The sequence below is a fragment of the Carica papaya genome, chromosome 3 (assembly GCF_054855325.1).
Source record: "Carica papaya isolate Zhongbai chromosome 3, ASM5485532v1, whole genome shotgun sequence".
In the NCBI taxonomy this organism is placed as follows: domain Eukaryota; kingdom Viridiplantae; phylum Streptophyta; class Magnoliopsida; order Brassicales; family Caricaceae; genus Carica; species Carica papaya.
This window is the reverse complement of record NC_142311.1, coordinates 32,254,277-32,277,934: the sequence shown is the minus strand read 5'-3', so window position 1 is coordinate 32,277,934 and position 23,658 is coordinate 32,254,277. Positions and strand designations below refer to the sequence as shown.

The window sequence follows — 23,658 nt, the reverse complement described above, 5'->3', positions numbered from 1 at the left end:
TCAGGGCCAGAACGTTGCTGGAGAACCAATTGAAATGTGAGGACGCATTTAAGTATCAGATCAAACTCTGGGACCAGTTTCACCAAAGCAAAACTGTTCCCTGCATAATAAGTATTCCTATATGCTGTAAACATAGAAAATTATCAAACTGAACATCAAAACCTCCGGAGACTAGCCCCTGTACTTACAAGAGTAGAATGCTGGTTGTCTTTTTAAAACAAGCCATGAAACTTTTTAGATTAGGCTACTCTCTCTTCGATGCACAAGAAAAGCCTGAAGAAATATGATGAATATGAACAACCTTCAGCTTCATCTAAATAAGAGATAAGAATTGTCACACTGCAAAATAAGTGTTCATGGATCGTGCTAAAAAGAAAAATTATTGCCAGACCTATGAAAAAAGGTTACCCAGATGAAAATTGTAACGTTAGAAAGAGGACTACTGCCTGGAGAAACAAGCTTTTTTAGCAAAAAAAAAAAAATTATAAACACAAAATCTAACAACTCAAATATAACTTTTTAAAATGAACCCACAGCTCATGGTTTGCAATTACATGGCATACGTGTACCACTAACTATTCCTGCCTCCTAAGCAATATTGCTAATAACTTCTCCTATCTCATATCAACTGCTGCAACCCTCACCAATCATACCAAAACTGTGCATAAACTACCTTAAAACTGTGCATTGGCCATCCCCCAATTGCTAGAAGTGGACCTTCTCTCTATACACAAGATTAATTAAGAATAAGAGTATAAATAAATATTCCCATTTGGTAACCATCATACTAAACATGCAGATTCACTACAAAATAGGTGCTACAACAATATTGGAGCAGCAGGATCATGCACTCTTTTTGAATCAATCAGCTCTCAATCTCAGAATCTCCTTTGCTGTCCTCAACCGAAAATATGGCATGTGTTCCTACAAGAAATTTGAGAAACAAAAGTCACTCCTCTAGTGATTATCCACAGGCTCCTCGAAGATCCACATCATGGTAGCATTAGATTAAATTTAGTTAAAATTCCAATTCCATTAAATAGGAATGAGTGTGATACAAATACGATAAAAAGTTTTATTTTAAAAAAAATATATGATAAAAAGCTGAATGAAAATAGCGTTATAATTCTAAGTTAATTCCATATCTAATTTCAAGAGTTTTTTGTGATTCCTTAGTTAACAATCAGGAATATAAATGAAAGGAAATGGAATTAAAATTGCGTCATTATATGCATATGACAAGAATGGAACTATTTAAGCAATTAAAAGCCATTTAGAGCTATTGAAGCAAGTAGAAACCATTATCTCTTTTTTTTTTTAAAAAAAAAGAGAGAAGCCATTTATCTCTTTACATAAAAGTAACTGTGGATCCTATTTCTCCCAGTAAAAACAGTAGAGAGGAATCTATTTATATCCCCATGTTTGATTCTTAGGTATAATACAAGTTTAAGGCCTGAAACATCACAAATTAGACAAATGAAAATTAAATCATTTAGGAGTAATATTTGATGTACCAAAGGTTTCCACTCGTCTTACCTGGTTAAAACAAAGCCCTAGACCTCTGCTATAAAAGTCAATATATTTGAGCATAAACATTCCACAGTCATACCTATAGCAATTGAAAAAAGATAATTGTCAGCGTGCTGAAATACCATACGACAATGTTTAGAGAAAAGAAAATTGCCATTTTGGAAGAAAATAAAAGATAAAACTAAACTTGGAACATGGTCATCATGGAGTTGGAAAACTTCTTATAGCATATGATTCACAAAGAAAAAATAAAAAGAATTACACGTGAAGATTACCTCCAGAAGTGATGCATACAAAATGACCAAATTGTCATAAACAGATAGGAACTATGAACAAAAAATTGTCCGAAGTGGCAAAAAACCCAATGATTTGAAAAACTTGAAGGAACAAATTTGATAATCATTAGGAGATTAACTTGACTCCCTGATTGGAAGTGATTCACATTGTTTCAAAGGCATTATATGCTTGCTTTCACAGTGTAAAATTTAATTGTCATTAGAAGAATAGCTAACTCTGTCTGACAAAAAATGATTCACATTGTTTTGGAAAAACATTATATGCTTTCCTTCTGTCAAATTTTATTGGCATTTGGAACCTATTAATCTACGTTAAATACTAATCTTTTTGAGAGGAAATCTACATTCACACAACACATACAAAGTAACAAATGTTTTACACTTTCTAGATATTCATAGGACAAAAATGTTAAGGTCCTCAGGTAATATTCTATTGGTTTTAGAATTAATTTCCTGCATATATTTTTTCCGATTAAATCTGAAAAAAATTATATTTTAGAAGAGTTTACAAATAATTTATTATTTCTTCATAAAATTTGGAGTCAGTATCATGTATCTCTCTCTATATATATATATGTATGTATATACCTTTTTCTATATTAAAAGGCCATAATTCACAAATAAATTTTTTAACTTTGTATGTTTCTTCTGGTAAAGTAATTGATATGTTTTAATTATAAATTTAATATGCCCATATCTCCTCCCTTACTGAACCTGCCACCAGCCAACTCACACCCAAGAAAGTATAGGCCAACAACAAATCTAATAAGCATATGAACACCAGATAAGAATGTGAGTGCATGATTCTGCAATACTCTTGCATATGTAGCATCTATTCACCAAAACCATTTCTGTCTCAATCAACTTCTCCAGCAACAAAATGATTTCCTTTACTGCTTCTTAGATGAAAAAAAGTCACCTATGAGTTGTCCTAACCTTCTAAATCAAATTGGCTGGAAAGTCATCAGGAGACTTTGTCCCCCAATTAGATGCCAATAAAATGATTTTACTAAGAAAGTGTTGGAAGAGTTCAGTTTCTAGATAGGCTCATCTATGTGGGCTTGTGACACTTATCTCTCAGAAATGCCTCAACAGGCCCAGATCCTCATGGATCTCCCAGTCATTTAGATTCCCTACCAACGCGACTGATGACCCTCGCTCCTGTCAGAGCCACAAACAGACTTCTTTAATGGTCACATCCTTGAAGTGAGCTAGGGCAAAGTACAAGGAAATTTGATGAACCGAAGCTCCCCCCCTCCACCCTCTCATCCTTCCAAAACTAACCCTATCCCCCAACCCCAGTCTCCATTTAACACACTCCTGAAAGTTCCCTTTCTCCATGACTATTTTCTTCCAAAACCCAACCCCAAGAAAACCCTAAGAAAATTATGAACCGACAACCACCATCTTTGCTGTATTTAGGCCATAACAGTCTCCTCCAAAGATCCCCTCCTCCCTCACAAAACCTCCATAACCAACTTTCCTGAAGTGCTCTGTTGAAATGCACCACAATCTCAAGCCCAGACCTCCACATTGTAATGATTGCTTAACCTTGTCCCAAGCCACAAGGTGGAATTTTCTTCTCCCTACTGAATCACCCTGTAGGAAACTGCATGGGATTCTTTCCAATCTCCTAGCCACATTGGAAGAGATAGTAGCCATGGGCGTAAAAAATATAAGGGGGAGGAGATATGGGTATACTAATGGTTGGTAAGCGAGGAGTTACAGACATGGAGAGGCATCTCAGGTGATAAGAGACTAAGACTTATCCCTTTTTGGAAAGAGAGGGGATAGAATATAATTTTAATAGATTCAAGGATTTTTGGTTCCAGACCCTGAGAATTTTGTTAAGGGGTCATCCGCTATATTCTAACATTGATTTGGGGAAGCTAATTAACATCTTGCTAGATTGGTTTAAGGGTTTGCATCCTATTGGTACTTCTAAATGTATTATATTTTTATTTAAAAAAAACTATAAAATTAACAAAACATTAAGGATTCCTAATGGTAAAATTATATCTATTTATTATGTTCTTATCTAAATTCAGTAACAGCAAATTTCACTTTTTATTCAATTCCTAATTAATTCGTATTTCTAATACTCAAATTAGTATTGATATGCATAATTACAATAAATTTTTTATAGAGTTATCCTGCCCCACATTTAAACCATTTTTTTAATAAAAGTATAGCATGTGGTGCTAATATCCCAAAGTCAAACCATAGTTACCAAGAACGGGATAAATAGAGGTTGCTAGTGGTACAGGGACAGAAATGAGGTACGATAAGAAGCTAATTTAGGGTAGGAAGAGGAATAGATGCAATCAATTAATTGTTTTGGGTAACATTACGTAGAGAATCACAGTTAGGTCGATTAGCAGTTATGACTTTGCTATTTTAATAAATCTTTTCCTCTTTGGTTTTTAATTCTTTATATTGTTTTTGTACTATAACAACTCTATTATATTTTAGTTGGTATTCCGTAGATAATGATAGACTTCACAAGCTTATACTATAGATATCTTTATTTTCACTTCAACTGCTCTTGGTCTTATAACAACTCTCTTTACGTTTTCATTGACATTCCATATATAAAAATAAGCTTGAACTTTTGGAAAAAAAAAAGAACAATAGACTTCAAAACCTATACTAGAGCTATTCTTATTTCACTTGGGCTGTTTTTGGTATATGCAGATTATGGGCTTTTCTATAGCACCTATGCCTATTTGGGGGTAGAGATTCCTCGTGATTTTTGGCTATTAACGGTTACCAATTAGCTATGTGTCATTACCATTTTAGTTCTCACTTGCTACCATCTTAGTTATCAGTTGTTACCATACCGATGTCTACCAAATTGACGGTTGATGGTAACAAAAGATAGCCAAAATGTTAGCCAATGATAGCCAAAATGGTAACTAACATAGACAAAGTTACTTCAGAATTTCCCTCAATTATTTTAATAATTTTTTAACTAGAAAGAAATGGGCATGCAGACTCATAATTTCTTTATTCTCTACCGTGCCACTCATTCTGCTCCTTCCTAATAAAATTTATTGCTAAGGAAACTAAATAATTTTAGAGTAATGCTGCAAACATTTTTACAAAAAGTCACTTACAAACAGATGTGGAGTATAGGTAGACAGTCCACATTAGTTAAACTCCGTAATTTTTTTCCTTATCATATCAGCCACCACATTAGTTTTGTACCGTAGTTACCAAGATTGCTCAAACCCCTTGTGAATCTACTGACCAAATTTTTTGAATTGGTTCCTGGCACAGGTTCGTTTGGCTCATTTTAGTTCTTGATCCAGATCCCCCAAATTAGGACCGGTAATTAGGAAGAATTGGGGCAACTTCGTAGAGAAGATTTTCCCAAGATAGTGAGAGGAAAAGTTACAGAAAGAGAGAGTGAAAAGTGTATAATCTAGCAAATTTTCTATCAAATTCGATACTACCAGACAAGTAAAATCAAAGAGGTAGGTATCCAAGTAATAGAATCCATCAAAAAATGTCTAATGTCTTGGAGCTTAAAATGTATTAAACATCTTATTTAACAAACTTGTAATACATAAACTCCATTCTTTAGGAACTTGTAACATGAGTACTGATATTCTTGTTGCAGCTATGTATACTAATGTATACTAATGGTTAATGTATACTAACCATTCATGTGCAAAGCTAACGAGGAATCATGTAACCATTTGTTGCTTGGATGTCCACTGACTTACAAATTATGGACAATGATCTACGGACTTTTGGGAATAAATTGGGTAATAGCTGGCTCCGTGAAAACTGAAATATGGGCATGGACAGGTTTATGCAAAAAGAAAAACAATTTTATGCTCATTCCATGATCGGTCTTTTGGGTAGTATGAAAAGAGAGAAATTCAAGAGCTTTCGAAGGAATTAAAAAGGATTTTAATCGCATTATGAACAAATGGATACACTCTTTTGGTTCTCTACTGTTGGGCCATGATATTTATGATATAGATTAATTTAGAAATGTGTTAGATCATTTGATAGAGATGTAATGCTGCGTAACTGGATGGTACCCCCTTGGTACCAATCTTTTAATAAAACTTTTTTTATTTCAAAAAAAAAAATCTTGTTGCAGCTATAAAAAGGATTTGAATCCTAGATTTTCTAATAGAAAAAGAACAAGAATCAATTAGCAGAATGGATTACTAAATGGTTACTTATTATCCAAATGATGAACCAAATACATGGCTACGGACAATTTGAATCAAAATATGATACTAACTAAGCCTACACTCCTTCAAACCTAAATTTAGTATCTACAATGCTTGTGCCCATATTGTCATACCACAATCTAGATATTTATGTTCCAGGTAACCGTAGTTTGTACAAGTCTTTTGTATATTTAGCATTTTGGTTAATTTTATTTTTTCTATTTACCCTCTTTCCTGAAAAGGTATTAATTACATCTACTGCTTTGAAAGGGAAAAAAAACTATGATTTGTAAAAGTATTTTGCAAGTTGAGCATTTTCACTAATTTTATTTAGTCTTTTCCTTCTTCCCTAAAAAGGTTTTAATTACATCTACTGTTTTGGAACAAGAGAAGAAAAGAATCTCATCTTCCTCAACATCAAAATAACAAAAAATCTACTCCAATGATTTTTTTTCAATAGATTTTATAGTTACATTAGGATAATGTACCTAAGTTTCCCCGGGGTAAATTGCATGGCTTCTGGTGAATCCCTCTCTTGACTATTCAAATGGATTGGGTCATTATTTTGGATTGATTATGTTTTGCTTCTTAGTTTTGCATTGGTTTTAATGTGTTTCATTTTTGTTCACTTTTTTCCTTTATCTAATATGTTTCCTTTTTTGTTTTTAAAAAGGTTAGATACTCAAGATTGGGGAATCGGATTGCATTCTGGACAAATCAAGACCATAAAAGAATAGTGAACCATGTCATGGGATCAAAATCGTGATCCAGGGAGGTGGGAGTGAAATATATGAATTTGACCTCCATCCCAAAAGTTAGGAAGTAAATTCCCACATTCAACTAATTCAAGTTAGGGTTGGGATAACTTACAACTGAGAAAACCATCTTATAAGAATGCACATTATTAAGACAAAAACTATAGATTTAGGAATTGACTACAAATTAAACAAAAGATGAAACAAATGGTAAAATATTCTTTAGTCTTATCAAAGTTCACACAAAAGTTAAAAGAAGTAAAATCAAGCATTTGCATGTAACATAGCCCTATTAATAGCTAGACGAATCAGATGAAGGACAATACAATCCATTTGTTAATTTCTCACCTCCACTAGGTAGGTTAAGCTTCAACTCCTACAAGTGTTTGGGAGTTCAGTGAAAGTAAAGAAGGATTTTTTTTTAAAGCAGAAAAAAGGATTTCAATCAACTGTTACATTGTCTCTGGGGATTTAATGAAGAAAGTAAACTAGAATTTTGTTTGAGTTAATTATAACAAAGTTTCAAATTCACCTTTGACCGAGGGGTAAAGGTATGAGTTACAAAATATGAAAAAGATATTATTTCATAACAAAAAATGTTATAATTAGAAAAATAATGGGTAGTTAGGTACCTTTACCAGAAATATAAGGTTGACTATATTATGAGCTCTTTATTCTCTGATTTAGAAAAGATTGGATAGTTGAGGTTAAAGAGCGTTATAGAATTTCAACAAACTCCTACTTTATTTTTCGTTTGTTTCCCTTAAAAACTACTGAACAATATCATCATCAACCCTTACCTTATTTACTCTCATTTACTAAAATCAAAAAGACTCCCAATCATAAAAAGAAAAGGAAATGCACAAGTAGAGAGAAATATTCTGGGTATTTTAAGATTGAATATGTTCAGAACTTGAGACATTCCACAACAGCTCTGCTATAGCTGAACTCTCGACACTCCTGTCTTTATAAAATCCATCAGATTCTAGACAAAGTCAGGTTTCACAACCGTTAAGCTACTTATTTATTCATCATATAGAACTATCAAGTACTTATTGATTAAGAAATGAGCAGATAGAAAGTCTGATATGAACTTCATGACTTAGTAATAAGTTCAAAAAAGAAAATGCACCAATTGATTATTGCTCCCTGAAAGAGAATGATTGAAAAAAGATATACAAATACACACCCGTTCTCCTGCTCAGGAAGGTCTTCAACAATTTCTTGTGTCCACGAACTTAAATCAATATCTTTTCCACTCTTGTCCTTCACTTCTTCTATCAAGTATTTTTTCTGGCACATATCAATGTAAACATTAGCTAAATTTTTACTATTTCATATAGTTTGATTAGGTGCTTTTCAGAAGTTTATAAAACATTAGTATTAGCATGCTTTCAAATAAATTCAGGTTGACGAAATATTTATTTCATGTTATATAAAAAAAAAAAAAAGCTTAAACCACAGGAACCACTAGCCTTGCATCAGTGGTTGCTACTCCCCACTTAGTGATAAAATTTTTATCACAGATTCTATTCCCTAGTAACAAAGGGATCACTCCCCTTAACCACAAAGAAAATCAGACTAAAGTATCAATACTATTAGATATGCAACAGTTGAGGAAAGATCAGGACTTCATGCGTGCAAGATTATTCAATGCTCTACCTTCTTTCTACCAAGACAATGGCAATCCTTAAGTGTAGCCAACTTCAAGAATTTTTTTTTTTTTGAAATAAAAATGAGAAATACTATTCACAAAGGTACCAAGAGGGTACCGCCTGTATACAAAATAGTTACATATCTACCAAGCGGTCAATAACTAAGCCAATGTCTTCCCAATCATGAACATCATGATTTAACAAGATAGATATAAAAATATGAAACCATCTATCCCTAATGTTTACAAAATTAGATTCAATACCCTAAAAAGCACTCGCATTTCTTTCCTCCAACACATCCAAAAAATGGTGAGTGGAATAAAGAAAAAGTACTTTTTCTTTTTACAATAACCTGCCCAAGCCCACAGTTCCCAACTTACATTCCCAGCCATGACCCAATTCAAACCCAGCAGCCCAAAAACCATAGATCCAATTCAAGAACTTGAAGCCATTGTGAAGGCAAAAGAGAGAAAAAGTCCCTGGTGCCAAAATTGGCAACATAGTGCAACAGAAAGATGCCAGCAAGCAAACTGGTAGCAAAATGGGTCTCTTAAATCTTCACTTACACAATAATGATAATAATAAAATGGCATAAATACTTGGAAGAGTATAACGAGAAGGAAAAAATATTTGGAGCTTATTCCAATGTCTTTTTTTAAAGAAAATAAAAGCCATGACATATGTATTACTTACAAGCACCAAGGGAGTACCAAAATCCATTTTCAAAAAAATTTACATTTCAGTTAGCATATCAATTAAGTCACCAAAATTTTTAAAAGAATACAAGTTTTGTTTCATAATCAACACACCAAGAGCTTAGGACCATCTTGCTCTAATTCTGTCAGTGCCTTCTTCCATCTCTCTCTAATTCTGGTAACTAATACACAACACATTTTTTATTTCAAAACAAAATAAAATGGTATAAATATATGATTCGTCCCCCCACTATTAAATTTGGTTCATATCGGCCTATATAATATTTTTGTGTTCAAATTGTTCCTGTACTTTCAAAAATTCAACCCCTCTTCGTTAATCATCTTAGACTATGTGCATTAGTGTCGTGTGGTCAATGACGTGGTCATGTAGCTCAATTTGTTGGCCAAAATATGCCCGCATCGTAGCCACATGGCATATAATATATAATACATTTTTTATTTTTTATAAAATGAAATCTTATTAATAAAAATAACATAATTTTTCTTTTTGCTTGACCTCACCCACGCTATAATCCACTAAGACAAAGGATGATGATGATGATATTATCTCGTGCGCATCTTAATCCTCCACTAATCTTCTTCCTCCTCTTCCTCATCATCACATCCGCTGCAATTTGCTCCAACACCAGAGCTCCAAGAACTACATCACAGCAATGCTCTTCTTCTTCTTCTTTGTCAAGATCATCAACAATAACATTGATATTTTCTAGAGTTGCTATTTTCATGACCCAAAAACCAAGACATAGATGATTCAGATCCCGACCAAATTTATCCGCATGGCAAACCCCAATAACCTTCCACTTTATCTCCATTTTCACATCTCAACCAAACCCTAAATACCCTATTCTTTGCTCTTTTAACATGACAATAGGTGAGAGGAGAGGAGAGAGCTGCTTTAGCTCGACCATAGCGGGGGATAGGAGAGAGAAACAGGGTATCTCGAAGATGGCCAAGTTAGAGGAGCAGGAAGAGGACGACCTTGAATTGCACCCGGTTCAAGACCAGCAATGGCCTCAATGACTGGGAGATCAATTAGTATGAGAAACTTCCCAGCACACTATCTCCTACCTCCTCAGATGGAAGCAAAAATAGTGCCGTGTGGTGTCTCACTACAAATGGATCTCTTTTGGTCAAATCTTTCTACAAGCCTTTGCCCAAGCAAGAAGATAATGATATCAGATTTCCGGTTAGACAAACCTGAAAGGTTAAAGCCCCTCCTAGAGGGTCTTTTTTTAGCTTGGGACATCAGTAGGGAGTGCATTTTGACTATTGATAAATTGATAAAATGGGGTAAGATTAAGGTAAACGGATGTTATTTCTGTGAAAGGGTTGCGGAGACTTGTAACCATTTATTTCTATACTGTCCGGATGTGCACAAGCTATGGACTATAATTTATGGTTTATTAGGTGCGAAGTGGGTGATGGCAGGATCGGCTAGAGATGAGTTATGGACATGGAAGGATCTCAACAGGCGGAGGAAACATGAGGATCTTATTCTGGTTTTTTAGATGGTTTGTAAGGAGAGAAAAATAAAAGCTCTTGAAAGGATAAATGATGATAATGGTTTTGACTTATTTTAATAGATAATCCCAAACCCTTGCATTTTTTTTATTGTGTCATCCTCTGTACTCTATGGAGGGTTTAGGAAACCTCATTGCTTATTGGTAGGTATATAAATATTTTGTATACGGGCTTGGTCCTCCTTTGGTGATGATGTTAATGACATTTTTGCTCTGTTTATTTCAGGGGAAAAAAAACCAACAATGGCCTCTATTATAGTGGCTAGTGGCAAACCAAAGTTTAGGGCGTCAAAGGGCAGAAACTTGGATTAAAACATTTTGGTTTGCAAGAATCAGCTGAAACGAACAGCATAGAGGTTCGAAAGATGGAGATTACGGTTTGTAGGGTGGTGGCAAGAGTGAGGCTTTGGATTCTTGGATAAGCTTTTGGAAGTTGATTTAAGGGAGGGAGCTCAACTTTAGGCATCTTTTTCTTCTTCTCTGGGTTGAGGGTGGGTAAAGAGGAGGGAAGAGGTCAGGTTTTGAAAGTAAAGCAAGAAAGAACTAAAAGGAGAAGAAAAGTTCAGTGTGGGAGCGTGGGTGGGGGCGGCTTCAGTTATGGGTAGTTGCAAAATAAGTATTGATTTTGATTTGTAAATTAAACTATTTGGATACTTGCTATATATATATATATATTTATTTATTTATTTATTTCGATCTGTATTAAACTGAAATGTTGATTTGAGTACACTAGAATGCATGATGTTTGATTCCAAAAGAATTTTGTTTTCTTTGTAATTTGATGTCATTATTTTTGTGTTTGAGGAGAGGGAAAATAAGAGAAAATGGGTGAAAAAGAAAAAGAAGAGAATAATTATATTTTTATTTTCTATCTTTCTTAATCTAAATATTATTTTAAGAAATAAAATACATTATATATTACATGCCACGCTGCAGCCATGCAATTGTCTTAAGAAAAAAACTTTGCCACGTGGCCACCTCTGCAGCCAATTTGAATAAAACTAATAGTATGGAAACAAATCATGTACTTATGCTATACTAAAATTGTAAGAATGTATCAATAGACGGTCAACAAAAATTCGAAGAGTTCTTGTTCCAGAAATCTTGCTACCATTTTACAGTTGACACATGACAGAATTTAGAAGGACAACTTTGGGATCTTGGGACTTGGTTAAGAAAATAATGAATCTAGTTACTAAAATTAAACCAAGGGACGTCAAAAGAGGGTGAGAATTCGAAAGGGAATGCAGGTTTAAATCTTGTGCATCCAAAAAGAAAAGAATATTCGTATGCTTATTAAAAGCTTCCCTAGACATCTTGAAATCCTAACTCCAATAGGAAGCACGCAAATCTACAGATAGAGGGTTGACCACAAATAAAGAAAAAAGAGAGAGAGGAAGCCAAAAAGAAACATTATCCAAACTAACAAATAAAAGATATTATAACCAGATTGGAGGACCAATTATCTGACAGCCAAAGCTACAGAACACACTTTTAAGTCAATTAACTGAATGCATGTGAGCAGGTGAACTCTACTTGTATTCTTCTTAAAAAAAAATTAAGTGAATCTTTAGTAGAAGTAAACAATACCAATGAACCTTCTATCAAACATATATTCACATATACCATACCAATGCTTTAAGTGCTCGTGTATCCCCCCCTCTAAGAGAATCAAGATACTGGAACTTCTGTTCTTTCTTATTAATAACTGCCAAGCACCAATGGATCTCCTTGTGGATAGGGACAAATATCTGCCACAGCAGAACCAGTATAAATGTATGTTGAATCAATACGAATAAAATACAGGATGAAACCACAAGAACACAAATTCTTCACTTTGTCACACTCAAGGAGCTGGTATCCCAACTTTCTCTCAGAAGTCCATCTCTTGACAGCTCTATAATTATAGCCACTCTCCCCATCTACCAACTGAAAATGAAAATTTTGAGAAAACAAGTAGTACTGTCAAAATTACTCAATTAAATAAAGATTATGAAGAAAATTATACGAATTTAACAGCTATGCCGCCATAATTAAGAAGCATCAGAAAATCCAACAATTTAAGGTATCAACAAAAAGTATGAAGGCATGCCATGTCTAATAAGCAAGTTTGTGTACTAATAGAGTGATAATATGAAAGCTGAGAAAAAAACATTTTCGAAAAATGGCAATGCGCACCTAAAGCAAGAATCTCAAGAAACCAACGCACACCAAGCAGTTGTTCCAGTATACCTGAAACCGTGCTGATTATGTTTCATAAGAAACAAGAACGAAACAAACCTTTTTGTAAAAGAATGAGTTGAAAAAATGGCATTTAAGAAACTTCTCTGGCTCTCTATTTTCCCTTTCTTTCAGCAACTCAAGGTACAAATTGATAACCTACATAAGAACAATGACCATACATGAAACCTCATAAACAGCATGGCAAATCCCCAGTTATAATGATTAACCATTAGAAATCAACTAACTAACCAAACTATTACATCCCTATTTGAAAAAAAACAACCCCTGAAAGAATCACCTCATCATTCAACCATGCGCCAGGTGTAAGGCACTGAAAAAGTTGTGCAGTGATGTCAATATTTGAGTTTCTATGAGTGACCAAGACTGTCCGCCTGCAGGAATAAACATCAAACCCATATAGAACTGACAATAATGAAGTAGTAAAGAATTGATTCATCAGATTTTACCGATTAGCATGGAATGCCCAATCAACCTCAGCCTCTTCCTCCTCAGTAAGAGCTATAAAAGGTTCCACAGACACTTCCTGCAGAAAATAAATAAATACATAACAGTGGCAACAGTAAGGCGCTATCTCACTGACACTATAACTGCTACAAAAACAATAACTAAAGTCAAATTGCTAGGCCATACAACAATTTCAGCTCAAAATAAAATCGCTTCATTGTAACTAACTATTTAAATTTTGATCACAGTAAAATAATGCCTAAAGGACCTAAAAACTAGGGAGACAATAATAACTCTCACCTCTACTGGTTTTTCAACTGACTTCCTCAAGGCGCGCAATTCACTCAGACATGCTCTACGTTTTTCAGCCACTGCAATCTCAAAATCCAATTCTTTCAGTCTAGAATTTCGCTTCTCCACACTCGCTAACAACTTCCTGTATGCTTCAACAGACGGCACTTCTACCACTTCGAGACTCAACGACATTGAACCCAACATCTTCCCAGTAGCATCCACTTTCAAAGTCCCATTATTCATATTAGTAAGCACTGATGACGAAGATGGCTGTAGATTCTTCTCCTCCACCATCTTCCCGCCCAATTCCTGAAAGCCAGCAAACACCATAGACCGCCCTTCTCTCCCATCTTCAATAACTTGAACTTCTTCCACACTTACTTCTCTCCCATTTTCAGTGACGTCAACTTCTTCTATACTTGAATCTTCCGAAATCTCTTCCCTTCGAGGCTCATTATCTACTTCAATCACTTCTTTGTCCTTCTTAAAATACCTCAACATATGGAATGCAGTTCTCTTGGCATTATCGTAATGGCTGAAATGATTCCCCATACTGGAACCAGACTTGTCTCGTTCACTATATCCACCAGTATCCAGCTTTGGTACTTGATTTGAACGAGATGGTAACCTGAATTTGAGAATCCTGCAAGGAGCATGAACTTCTCTGCACAACGGCGGCTTGATTGCTGGGTACCGGGAGATTCTGGCGACCGTACTATTTGAAGATAAAACTGGCTTATCCGGGCTCGGATGCAGAAACGAGAATCTAGGTTTCTTCGAAGCGGGAAGAGAAGGTGAATTTTGATACGGATTTAGGTGATTAGGGCTGAAATATTCGTCGCCTCGCTTACGGTTGCTGCTAAGGGCACCCATCGATTGAAGCGAGAGATCCTAAACCCTAGAAATCCCAAACCCATCAAAAGCAAACCATAGTCAAAACCGAAAACTGCAAGAGAACAAAAAACTTACAGTGAATTGGGTTTTTGAAAGGAAAACCAAAGAAGCACCGCGAAATCCTCAAAACAGCGAATTGGGTGAAAAGTTTCAAATAAAAAACAAAAACAGGGGTTTTGAGCTATACTAAAAGAAAATACATTCGAACAAGGAAATCCTAATCCCAAAAGGAAAACACGATAAAATGCAGTAAACGCGAAAACAAAATTTCGAAAAAACAACTAGAGAGTGAAAAACGTAGGCTCTTCCCTCCTCTGAAAATCAATATTCTACCAAGAAAAGAGAAACTTTCTTATTCTGGAACTGAGTGACCCTATAATTTGATAAGAAGATTAAGAATTCGACGGCCCAGTCATCTAATCAAATTGTTTCGTAACAGATGGATTTTCCGGAAGGAGCAATTGGCATTCGCGGCAACGGGAAGGAGGGCGACAGAGAGAAAAACAAGAGAGAGAAAGAGAGAGAGAGAGAGAGAGAGAGAGAGAGAGTTTTGGCATACAAAATACAAAACGGTAAAGCAACTTTAACTGTAACCGTTGATAACTCGGAGAAATCGACGGTTATCAATTCCTCAACCAAAACAATTTGAGTAGGTTTTTTTTTTTTTTTGGGAGAAATTGAATAAGGTTTTAAGATGTAGAGATGACTGTAGTGGGTCCCAACTAGTCCTGTTCATATACTGCTTTGGAAACTAGAAAGCAAGTGCAAACAAAAATTTATATATTCTATTAATTTTAAATATATTTGAAACATATTATTTAATTTTACAAGGAAACTATTTTTTATTTTTTTCACAATAATATATTTTATTTTTTATTAAATTAAATGTAAATTTATAAATAAATTTGATGTAAGTTTTAATATAATATATATAACAGTAAATTTTAACGATAAATAAAAGAAAAAATTTATATACCAATTTTCTCAAAATATTGTGACTACAAATTTCAAACTTTATTAAATTTAACAGATTTTATAATCTATTATTTTAGTCTTTTAATATAAATTCATACTAGCTTAATCTTTATTATCCTTACAAATGATATTTAGTTATAGTTAAATAAATATATACTTATAAAAGAATTAGGCACAATTTTTAAACTTATTCAAAATGTAGCATTATTTATTATATTACTAAAATAAAATTTATTAATTAGGCTAATTATTTTATTAACTAAACGAATAATAGTTTTATAAGGTATATTTAAGTAACTTCAAATATTAATTTAAATAATAATTTTATAACATATTCATTGATTGACACTTTCTTGTTTCTATCTTTTTGTGAGAGTATGAATTCAATGTTTATATAATATGTTGTAACATCCCAAGAAAAATTAAAAAAAAAATGGAAATAAGAAATTGTGGGTATAGGTCTCATCCTGTAATGAAAGCTTATGATTTAATTTCACCCACTATATAAAGGGCACTGTTTTTACACCAAAGAAAGAAAAGAAAATAGGGGAAAAGAGAAAGAAGGGGAGAAAGACCGAGAAGAGTGAGGGACAAGGTGACTGAAATTTGCTGGGAAGAGTGTGATTAAAGAGAAATTTTGTTGAATTAGAGGGAGATGGAAACCAGAGGTAGGTAAATTTCGAACTTAAAATTATGTGTTGGTAATGTACGTAAAATTGCTAGGGTTCAAGTCAAGCTTGCTTGTGGAATGTTAAGTTGTAACACCCAAATTTTATTATTTTTATTTTTTAATTTATTTTAAATTATATTAAAATTTTAGTTTAATTTTTTAATATTTAATTTATAAGGTTTTAATTTAATTTAATAAAAAAATAATGATAAAATAGGGTAAAATTATTTTTGGGATTTAATTAAAATTGATTTTGGAAAAAAAAAGTGGTGAAAATTTGAATTCTATGGGTGTTTTTGAAAAGAAGATCAGAAACCAGGGGTCAAAACGTAATTTAAGAATGTTGTGCCACGTCAGCAGTCCAGTCAGCAGTCCCGGCCAACCAGAACACGCCACGTGGCAAGGAAGCTGACGCGGGAGATCACGTGGGACGGAGCCACGTGAGCGATCTGTGTGCACGCGATCGAACTGTCCAGATCTCACGCGTGCGGACGGCCCAGATCTCACGCGCACGGACAGTCCCGATCTCACGCGTGCCGACCCAGATTGAATCATGTACGGACGGCCCAGATCGCATCGCGATGGACGGTCCAGATTAAATCGTGATGGACGGCTGAGATTAAAAGGGGAAGGTTATAAATAACCTCACCCACACCCGACCCCAAACCCTAGCCGCCAGTACCCTTGCCGGAGAAGAAGAACCAGTCGCAGGAGGAGCCGGCTGCCGTCGCCGCACCGGAGGGTTTTCCGACTGCCAAACGAGGTAAATTTTCTCTCCTTGGTTCGTTCTTCGATGCTGAATCCGCCTATGGCCAAATCGGAGCCAAACCACCGGCCAATCGGCTGGAAAATACTGCTGAAGTCCAGCGACGCCGCCGCGGCTTCCCTCAATTTTTGCCTTCGATGAGGCCCTTTCTGGTTCTCGTTTGATGCAATTTTTACACCATTGTGATCACTGTCCTTTTCTCTACAGGTTGACCGGAGCAAAACATCAAATCGCGACTCGTGTCGGAAAAGCCGCCGCACCTGAGAGCTCCGCCGCTGGTAAGTCTTGGTTTTTCATGATTTTTTTGCCCACCGAGGGCCCTAGGGTTGTTTTATCGCAGGAACCAATACAAGTTTGGTCGAATTCGGCCGAAAACAGACGAAAACGACCAACCCGAAGCAGATTGCCGTCGCGGGCAACGGTGCCGTCGCCGGAGCACGGCGGAGCCGCCGTCGCCAGAGCACGGTGGAGCCACCGTGCCGAAATTCCAATATTGGCCAAAAATGGGCCCTGGGTCTGATTTGAGGTTTTTTGGGACACGTGCAGGTACCGGTAGTGCGTTTTAGTTTTCTGAAAAAAAAATTAGAGAATTTAGGGACAGCTCGTAGGTGCATTGTAGAGCCGATTTTGGACCCCGAAATAAGTAAAGATTTCTCACCCTATCTCCTATCACGGTATTAAAGCTCAATAAATAATAAAATGACATTTTGTGAATTAATAGATATGTATAATTAATTAAGGTTGCTAATGGAGCTCAAGTCTGATATATTTTCGGTCAGTTGTTGTTTGATCTATTTTTCAGCTTTAAATGCAGTATGGTATTTGATGTATTTATTTTATGGTTTTGTATGCATGAATCATAGTTTCTTTTATTATGCTTTGAATTATGGTGAACCCGATGTTGTGTTGTTTTGTTTAGTGTTCATTATTGGTTTACGTGTTTGTGTATGATTAGATAATTGAGACTAAGGAAAATAGAAAAAAGGTTATGTGAATTGATAAATGGATAATGTGGACAGCCTGACTAGATATCCTGGGAGATGGTGGACGGACCTGATCCGTAGGGAACCCTACCGGGAACGTGGTCTCTTATATCGGACGGGGTATGGGGACGACCCGTTTCACCCTCATACCGGACGAGGTATTGAGGTTTATGGTCTTGGCGCCCATACCGGACGAGGTGTGGGGACGACCCGTTTCACCCTCATACCGGATGGGATATTGAGGTTCATGATTTTGGCGCCTATACCGGATGAGGTATGGGAACGGCCCTGGAATCAGATTATTAATGTTAATGGTTCACGTGTAGCGGGGACCCCCTATGGATCCCCACGGATACTAGTAGGCTGGTAAAAGAGGAAATTTGTTGTCTGATTATTGAAGTGCAAAAGTATAACATGTGTTATGTTACAAAGTGTATATGATTTTATGATGGTTATAATGTTATTGTTTTCATATGTTATTTTCACGAATCTCACCGAGGTAAGTGGACAGTAAAGGTTTTTATCATTAATAAATGAGTTTGTTATAAATTATGCTCCATTGGTTGTTTTTTGTTTTCTACCAACCTTTACTTTTGTGGTAGTGAGATAGTGTGATGTCTTTACTGGGCTAGTGTAGCTCATTCCTTACTTAACTATTTCAGATCAAGAAAACGTGGTTCCCGAGCCCGTTCCGCAGAAAGACGGCGAGTTAGACGCCTAAAGATTTTATAGTTCTATTTATAGTTTTTATTTCGAGTATTTCTTTTAATTAGCTTATTCTTTCATACGTTGAATACGTTTATGGTTATTGTGTAAGGGATGTTACAGTTGGTATCAGAGCCGTGTTCCTCGAACTCATCCCTTACACAAAAATGTTTAGAGAAATACCCACCGATAAATCGTTACCCAACTCTTCCTTGTGAAATGCAGGTGCAAAGAAATAAGGAGAGGAAGACCCCCACTAAACCGAGCAGCCCAGGATGATTCGCTTTGGGAAGATGTGGACAGAATATTTGAGATGCTGGAAAGGATCATGGCCGCCCAACAAGGTCGAGAGGAGAGAAAGGAGTTACCCGAACCTCTCCCACTACCACGGGTTGAGCCACCGCTACAGCAAGCGGATCCTGAGCCACCCCAGCACAAGCCTGCTCCACCACAGTACCACCCGGCACCACCGCCACAGTATGAACCAGTGCCCCAGCCACTGTACTGCCCAGCACCGCCACAGTACAATCCGGTGCCCCCACCATATCAGCAAGTGCCACCACAGGGCCCCTCAGTCTATCCCCAGCCGGGCCCAGTCCCTCTTCCATGAGACCCAGCTCCTTCCTTGATCGACCCAGGCTACATAGAGAGGTACAGGAGACTGAACCCTTCCACTTTTGTAGGGGGATCCTCTTTCAAAGATGCCCAGTACTGGTTGGCGGAGACTGAGAGAGCTTTCAAGACCTTGGGAGTGGTTCTTGAGCAGAGAGCTACCCTTGCTTCCTACATGCTAGTAGGGGAAGCAAGTCGTTGGTGGAGCTCAAGCAGACCACCCTGCTTACACCAGCCACTTGGGAGCAGTTCTTAGCAGCCTTCTATGCAGAATATCTCATTGAGCACATCCGATACCTGAAGGAGATGGAGTTTGTTCAGCTTGTCCAGAGAAACATGATGGTATCGGAATATGCTCGTAAGTTCCTAGAGCTGGGCCGATACTCCCCGGAGACATTAATGGATGAAGGCAGGAAGGCCAGGAGATTCCAGTGGGGCCTCCGCCCAGAAATCAAGCAACACTTATTGGTACTGGAGTTCAAGACATACTCAGCCGTTCTAGTAAAGGCACAGATTGTGGAGAGGAGTTTCAACACCCGTCCTCAGTCAGCAGGGAGTCACCGACCCTCAGCTCCACCCCGCAGACCAGCACCTACTACGCCGGTCTAACCAAATAAGAGGCCCAGACCAGTGATCTAGGCCCCTCCTCAGGCTCCAGGGGCAGCACATGGAAAGATTTGCCAGCACTGTGGCAAGGATCACGGGGATCGACCATGCTACCGCCTCAACAACACCTGTTGCATATGTGGTAGTGCACAACACTATGCGAGAGAGCGCCCGAGAAACCAGAACCAATGAAGACCTCCTTTTCAGGGCATGGTTTACAACCTTACCCAGTAGGATGCCAACGCCGACCCAGACGTAGTACAGGGCAAGCCCAATAAGGAAATTTGTATCCAAGAGATTCTGGTAGTCAGAGACTTTTCAGATGTCTTTTCGGACGAACTACCCGGACTTCTAGTGGACAGGGAAGTCAAGTTCACTATAGACTTACAGCCAGGCACCCAGCCCATTTCGGTTGCTCCTTACCGTATGAGCCGCATTGAGATAAAACAGTTGAGGAAATAGATCACTGAATTGCAAGACAGTAGTTTTATTAGATACAGTATGTCCCCTTGGGGTGTCGGAGTCACTTTTGTAAGGAAGGGAGATGGAACGTTCAAACTGTGTATTAATTATAGAGGATTGAACAAGGTTACGATCAAGAACAAATATCCCATTCCAAGAATTGATGACCTCTTCGATCAGTTGCAGGGTGCACAGGTCTTCTCTAAAATAGACCTGTGATCAGGTTACCATCAGGTGAAGATAAGAACAGAAGACATCCCCAAGACGGCCTTTCAAACCAGGTACGGACACTATGAGTTCCTAGTCATGCCATTTGGGCTAACCAACGCCCCGGCAATCTTTATGGATATGATGAACAGGGTCTTCAGAGAGTTTTTGGATCAATTTGTTATCGTATTCATCAATGACATCTTAGTCTACTCAAAAAGTAGAGAAGAACATGCTCACTATCTTGCCTAAGTTTTGCAGGTCATCAGAAATAAGAAGTTATATGCAAAGTTAAGTAAGTGTGGATTCTGACTTGAGCAGACCGCATTCCTAGGACACATCATATCGAAGGAAGGAGTATCAGTGAATCCCGAAAAGGTTGAAGCGGTACTTGGTTAGGAGAAGTTAACATCAGTTAAGGAAATCCGAAGTTTTCTGGGGATGGCAAGTTATTACCGCAGGTTTGTTGAAGGATTCTCCAGCCTAACAGCTCCTCTAACCTGACTCACGAAGAAGAATGCCAAATTTGAGTGCAATGAGGACTGCGAAAGAAGTTTTTCAGAATTAAAGAAGCGACTGACTACTGCACCCGTACTAGCTTTACTGAGTGGATCGGGGGGATATACAGTTTATAGTGATGCCTCCTATCTAGGCCTGGGTTGTGTCCTGATGCAGCATGGAAAGGTCATAGCATATGGGTCCAAGCAGTTAAAGAATCATGAGAAGAATTATCCCACCAATGACTTGGAGCTTGCCGCAATCATACACGCCTTGAAAACCTGAGGTCACTACTTATACGGAGAGACCTTTCAGATCTATATTGATAATAAGAGTTTGAAACACATGTTCACTCAGAAGGATCTCAACATGCGTCAGAGAAGGTCGATGTAACTCCTTAAAGACTATGATTGTGATATTTTATACCATCCGGGTAAGGGCAACGTGGTAGCAGATGCTCTCAGCAGGAAAAGTGCAGGTATCTTAGCCCATTTGATGGTTTCAGAATGCAGGCAAATTAGGGCCACACAACAAGTTCGACTCCAGGACTTGAGGAGAGCCACATGTTTGGGCCGCCTGACAGTCTAGCCCGAGTTAATATAGAGAATAAGGGAAGCCCAGTCAGTCGACCCCGCCCTGGTAGCCCGCAAGAAGGATGCAGAACAGAGAGTGAGCTCAGAATTCTGAATCTCTGCCGATGGATTACTCCGTTTCCAAGACAGGGTGTGTGTCCCATATGACAGTGAGTTAAAGAGAGACATCATGACAGAGTTCCATAGCTCGAAGTTTGCCATGCATCTAGGAAGCAACAAAATATACCAAGGCATGTGACCCCGATTTTGATGGAATGGGATGAAGAGAGACATAGCCGACTTTGTATCCAAGTGCTTGGTATGTCAGCAGGTCAAGGCAGAGCATCAGCATCCAGGTGGGCTACTTCAGCCGTTACCGATTCGGGAGTGAAAGTGGGAACACATCACCATGGACTTCATAACGGGATTACCCAAGGCACGTTCAGGACATGACGCCATCTGGGTAACCGTTGACCGGCTTACCAAATCTTTCCACTTCTTGGCCATCAGAATGACCGACCCATTGGACAAGTTGGTAAGAATGTATATTCGGGAAATAGTCAGATTGCACGGAGTTCCAGTAACAGTGGTATTCGACAGGGACCCCAGGTTCACTTCTCGATTTTGGAGTAGCTTTCAGCAAGCCATGGGAACAAAGCTGTCTCTCAGTACTGCCTTTCATCCTCATACTGATAGAAAATCAGAAAGGACAATTTGTACACTTAAGGATATGCTTCGAGCATGTGTCCTTGACTTCGGGGGTCATTGGGACGACCATCTACCCCTAATAGATTTTGCCTACAACAACAGCTACCAAGCAAGCATGAGCATGGCTCCATATGAGGCGTTATATGGGCGCCCGTGCAGATCACCGATTTGTTGGAAAGAAGTGGGCGATAGAAGATTGTTCGGCCCGGAGTTGGTAGAGGAGACCACGTCTAAAATAGTTAAAATCAGAAAGAACATTCAGACGGCTCAGAGCAGGAAAAAGAGTTATGCGGACACCTGAAGGAGAGATCTAGCGTTTGAGAAAGGCGACCGGGTGTTCCTTAAGGTCACTCCTTTCAAGAGAATTAATAGGTTCGGCAGGAGGAGAAAATTGAACCCCCGATTTATTGGACCTTTTAAAATCTTAGACAAGATTGGTACTGCTGCCTACAGACTAGCACTGCCTCCAGAGCTCTCCAATGTCCACAATGTGTTCCACGTATCCATGCTATGTAAGTACAACCTGGACCCCTCTCATGTCTTGGCTCATGAACTGCTTCCACTCCAAGAGGACTTATCTTATAAAGAAGTACCAGTTGGTATCACGGACCGAAAGAGCAGGATACTCCGCAACCGAGAAATATCATTTGTAAAGGTCGTGTGGCAGAACCACACGCCAAGGGAGGCTACCTGGGAGCTAGAGTTAGATTTTAGAGCCCAGTATCCCCATTTGTTCGACCAAGAGTAAAAGGCAAATTTAGGGGACTAAATTTTTTTAAGGGGGGGAGAGTTGTAACACCCAAATTTTATTGTTTTTATTTTTTAATTTATTTTAAATTATATTAGAATTTTAGTTTAATTTTTTAATATTTAATTTATAAGGTTTTAATTTAATTTAATTTAATTTAATAAAAATAAAAATAATAATAATGATAAAATAGGAAAAATTATTTTTGGAATTTAATTGAAATTGATTTTGGAAAAAAAGGGTGAAAATTTAGATTCTGATAGTGTTTCTGAAAAGAAAATCGGAAACCGATGGTTAAAACGTAATTTACGAAAGTTGTGCCACGTCAGCAGCCCAGTCAGCAGCCCTGACCAACCAGAACACGCCGCGTGGCAAGGAAGCTGACGCGGGAGACCACGCGGGACGGAGCCACGTGAGCGATCCGCGTGCACGTGATCGAACGGTCCAGATCTCACGCGTGCGGACGGCCCAGATCTCACGCGCATGGACGGCTCAGATCTCATGGGTGCGGAAGGCCCAAATTGAATCACGCACGGACGGTCCAGATCGCATCGCGATGGACGGCCTAGATTTATTTCTATTTTAATCGCGATCGGACGGTCCAGATT

The 23,658-nt window shown here is 37.7% G+C and overlaps 1 protein-coding gene across 2 annotated transcripts; it reads right to left on the bottom strand.

The window, feature by feature from the left end:
• Positions 1–498: 498 nt before the first annotated feature.
• LOC110819869 (ubiquitin-like-specific protease ESD4) lies at positions 499–15,096 on the bottom strand. Of its 2 annotated transcripts, XM_088216571.1 has the most exons (10): positions 14,614–15,096; positions 13,651–14,542; positions 13,353–13,429; positions 13,184–13,277; positions 12,943–13,041; positions 12,499–12,591; positions 12,294–12,413; positions 7,961–8,064; positions 1,537–1,609; positions 499–924 (listed from the first exon to the last, which is right to left on the bottom strand). In XM_088216571.1, the coding sequence occupies exons 2-10, from the start codon at positions 14,515–14,517 to the stop codon at positions 862–864; spliced, it is 1,590 nt and encodes a 529-aa protein (XP_088072697.1). In that variant the 5' UTR covers positions 14,518–14,542; positions 14,614–15,096; the 3' UTR covers positions 499–861. The 2 variants fall into 2 exon arrangements, with proteins under 2 accessions (XP_088072697.1, XP_088072696.1); XM_088216570.1 differs by having other exon boundaries at positions 13,651–15,096.
• Between the last annotated feature and the right edge of the window lie 8,562 nt (positions 15,097–23,658).

Coding starts and splice junctions, on each gene's coding strand:
- LOC110819869 (XM_088216570.1), bottom strand. CDS start 14,517: ATGGGTGCCCTTAGCAGCAACCGTAAGCGAGGCGACGAATATTTCAGC. Junction 12,414..12,498: donor AGCTCCTTGAGTGTGACAAA/GTGAAGAATTTG, acceptor CTGCTGTGGCAG/ATATTTGTCCCTATCCACAA. Junction 1,610..7,960: donor CTTCCTGAGCAGGAGAACGG/GTGTGTATTTGT, acceptor CAATTGCTATAG/GTATGACTGTGGAATGTTTA.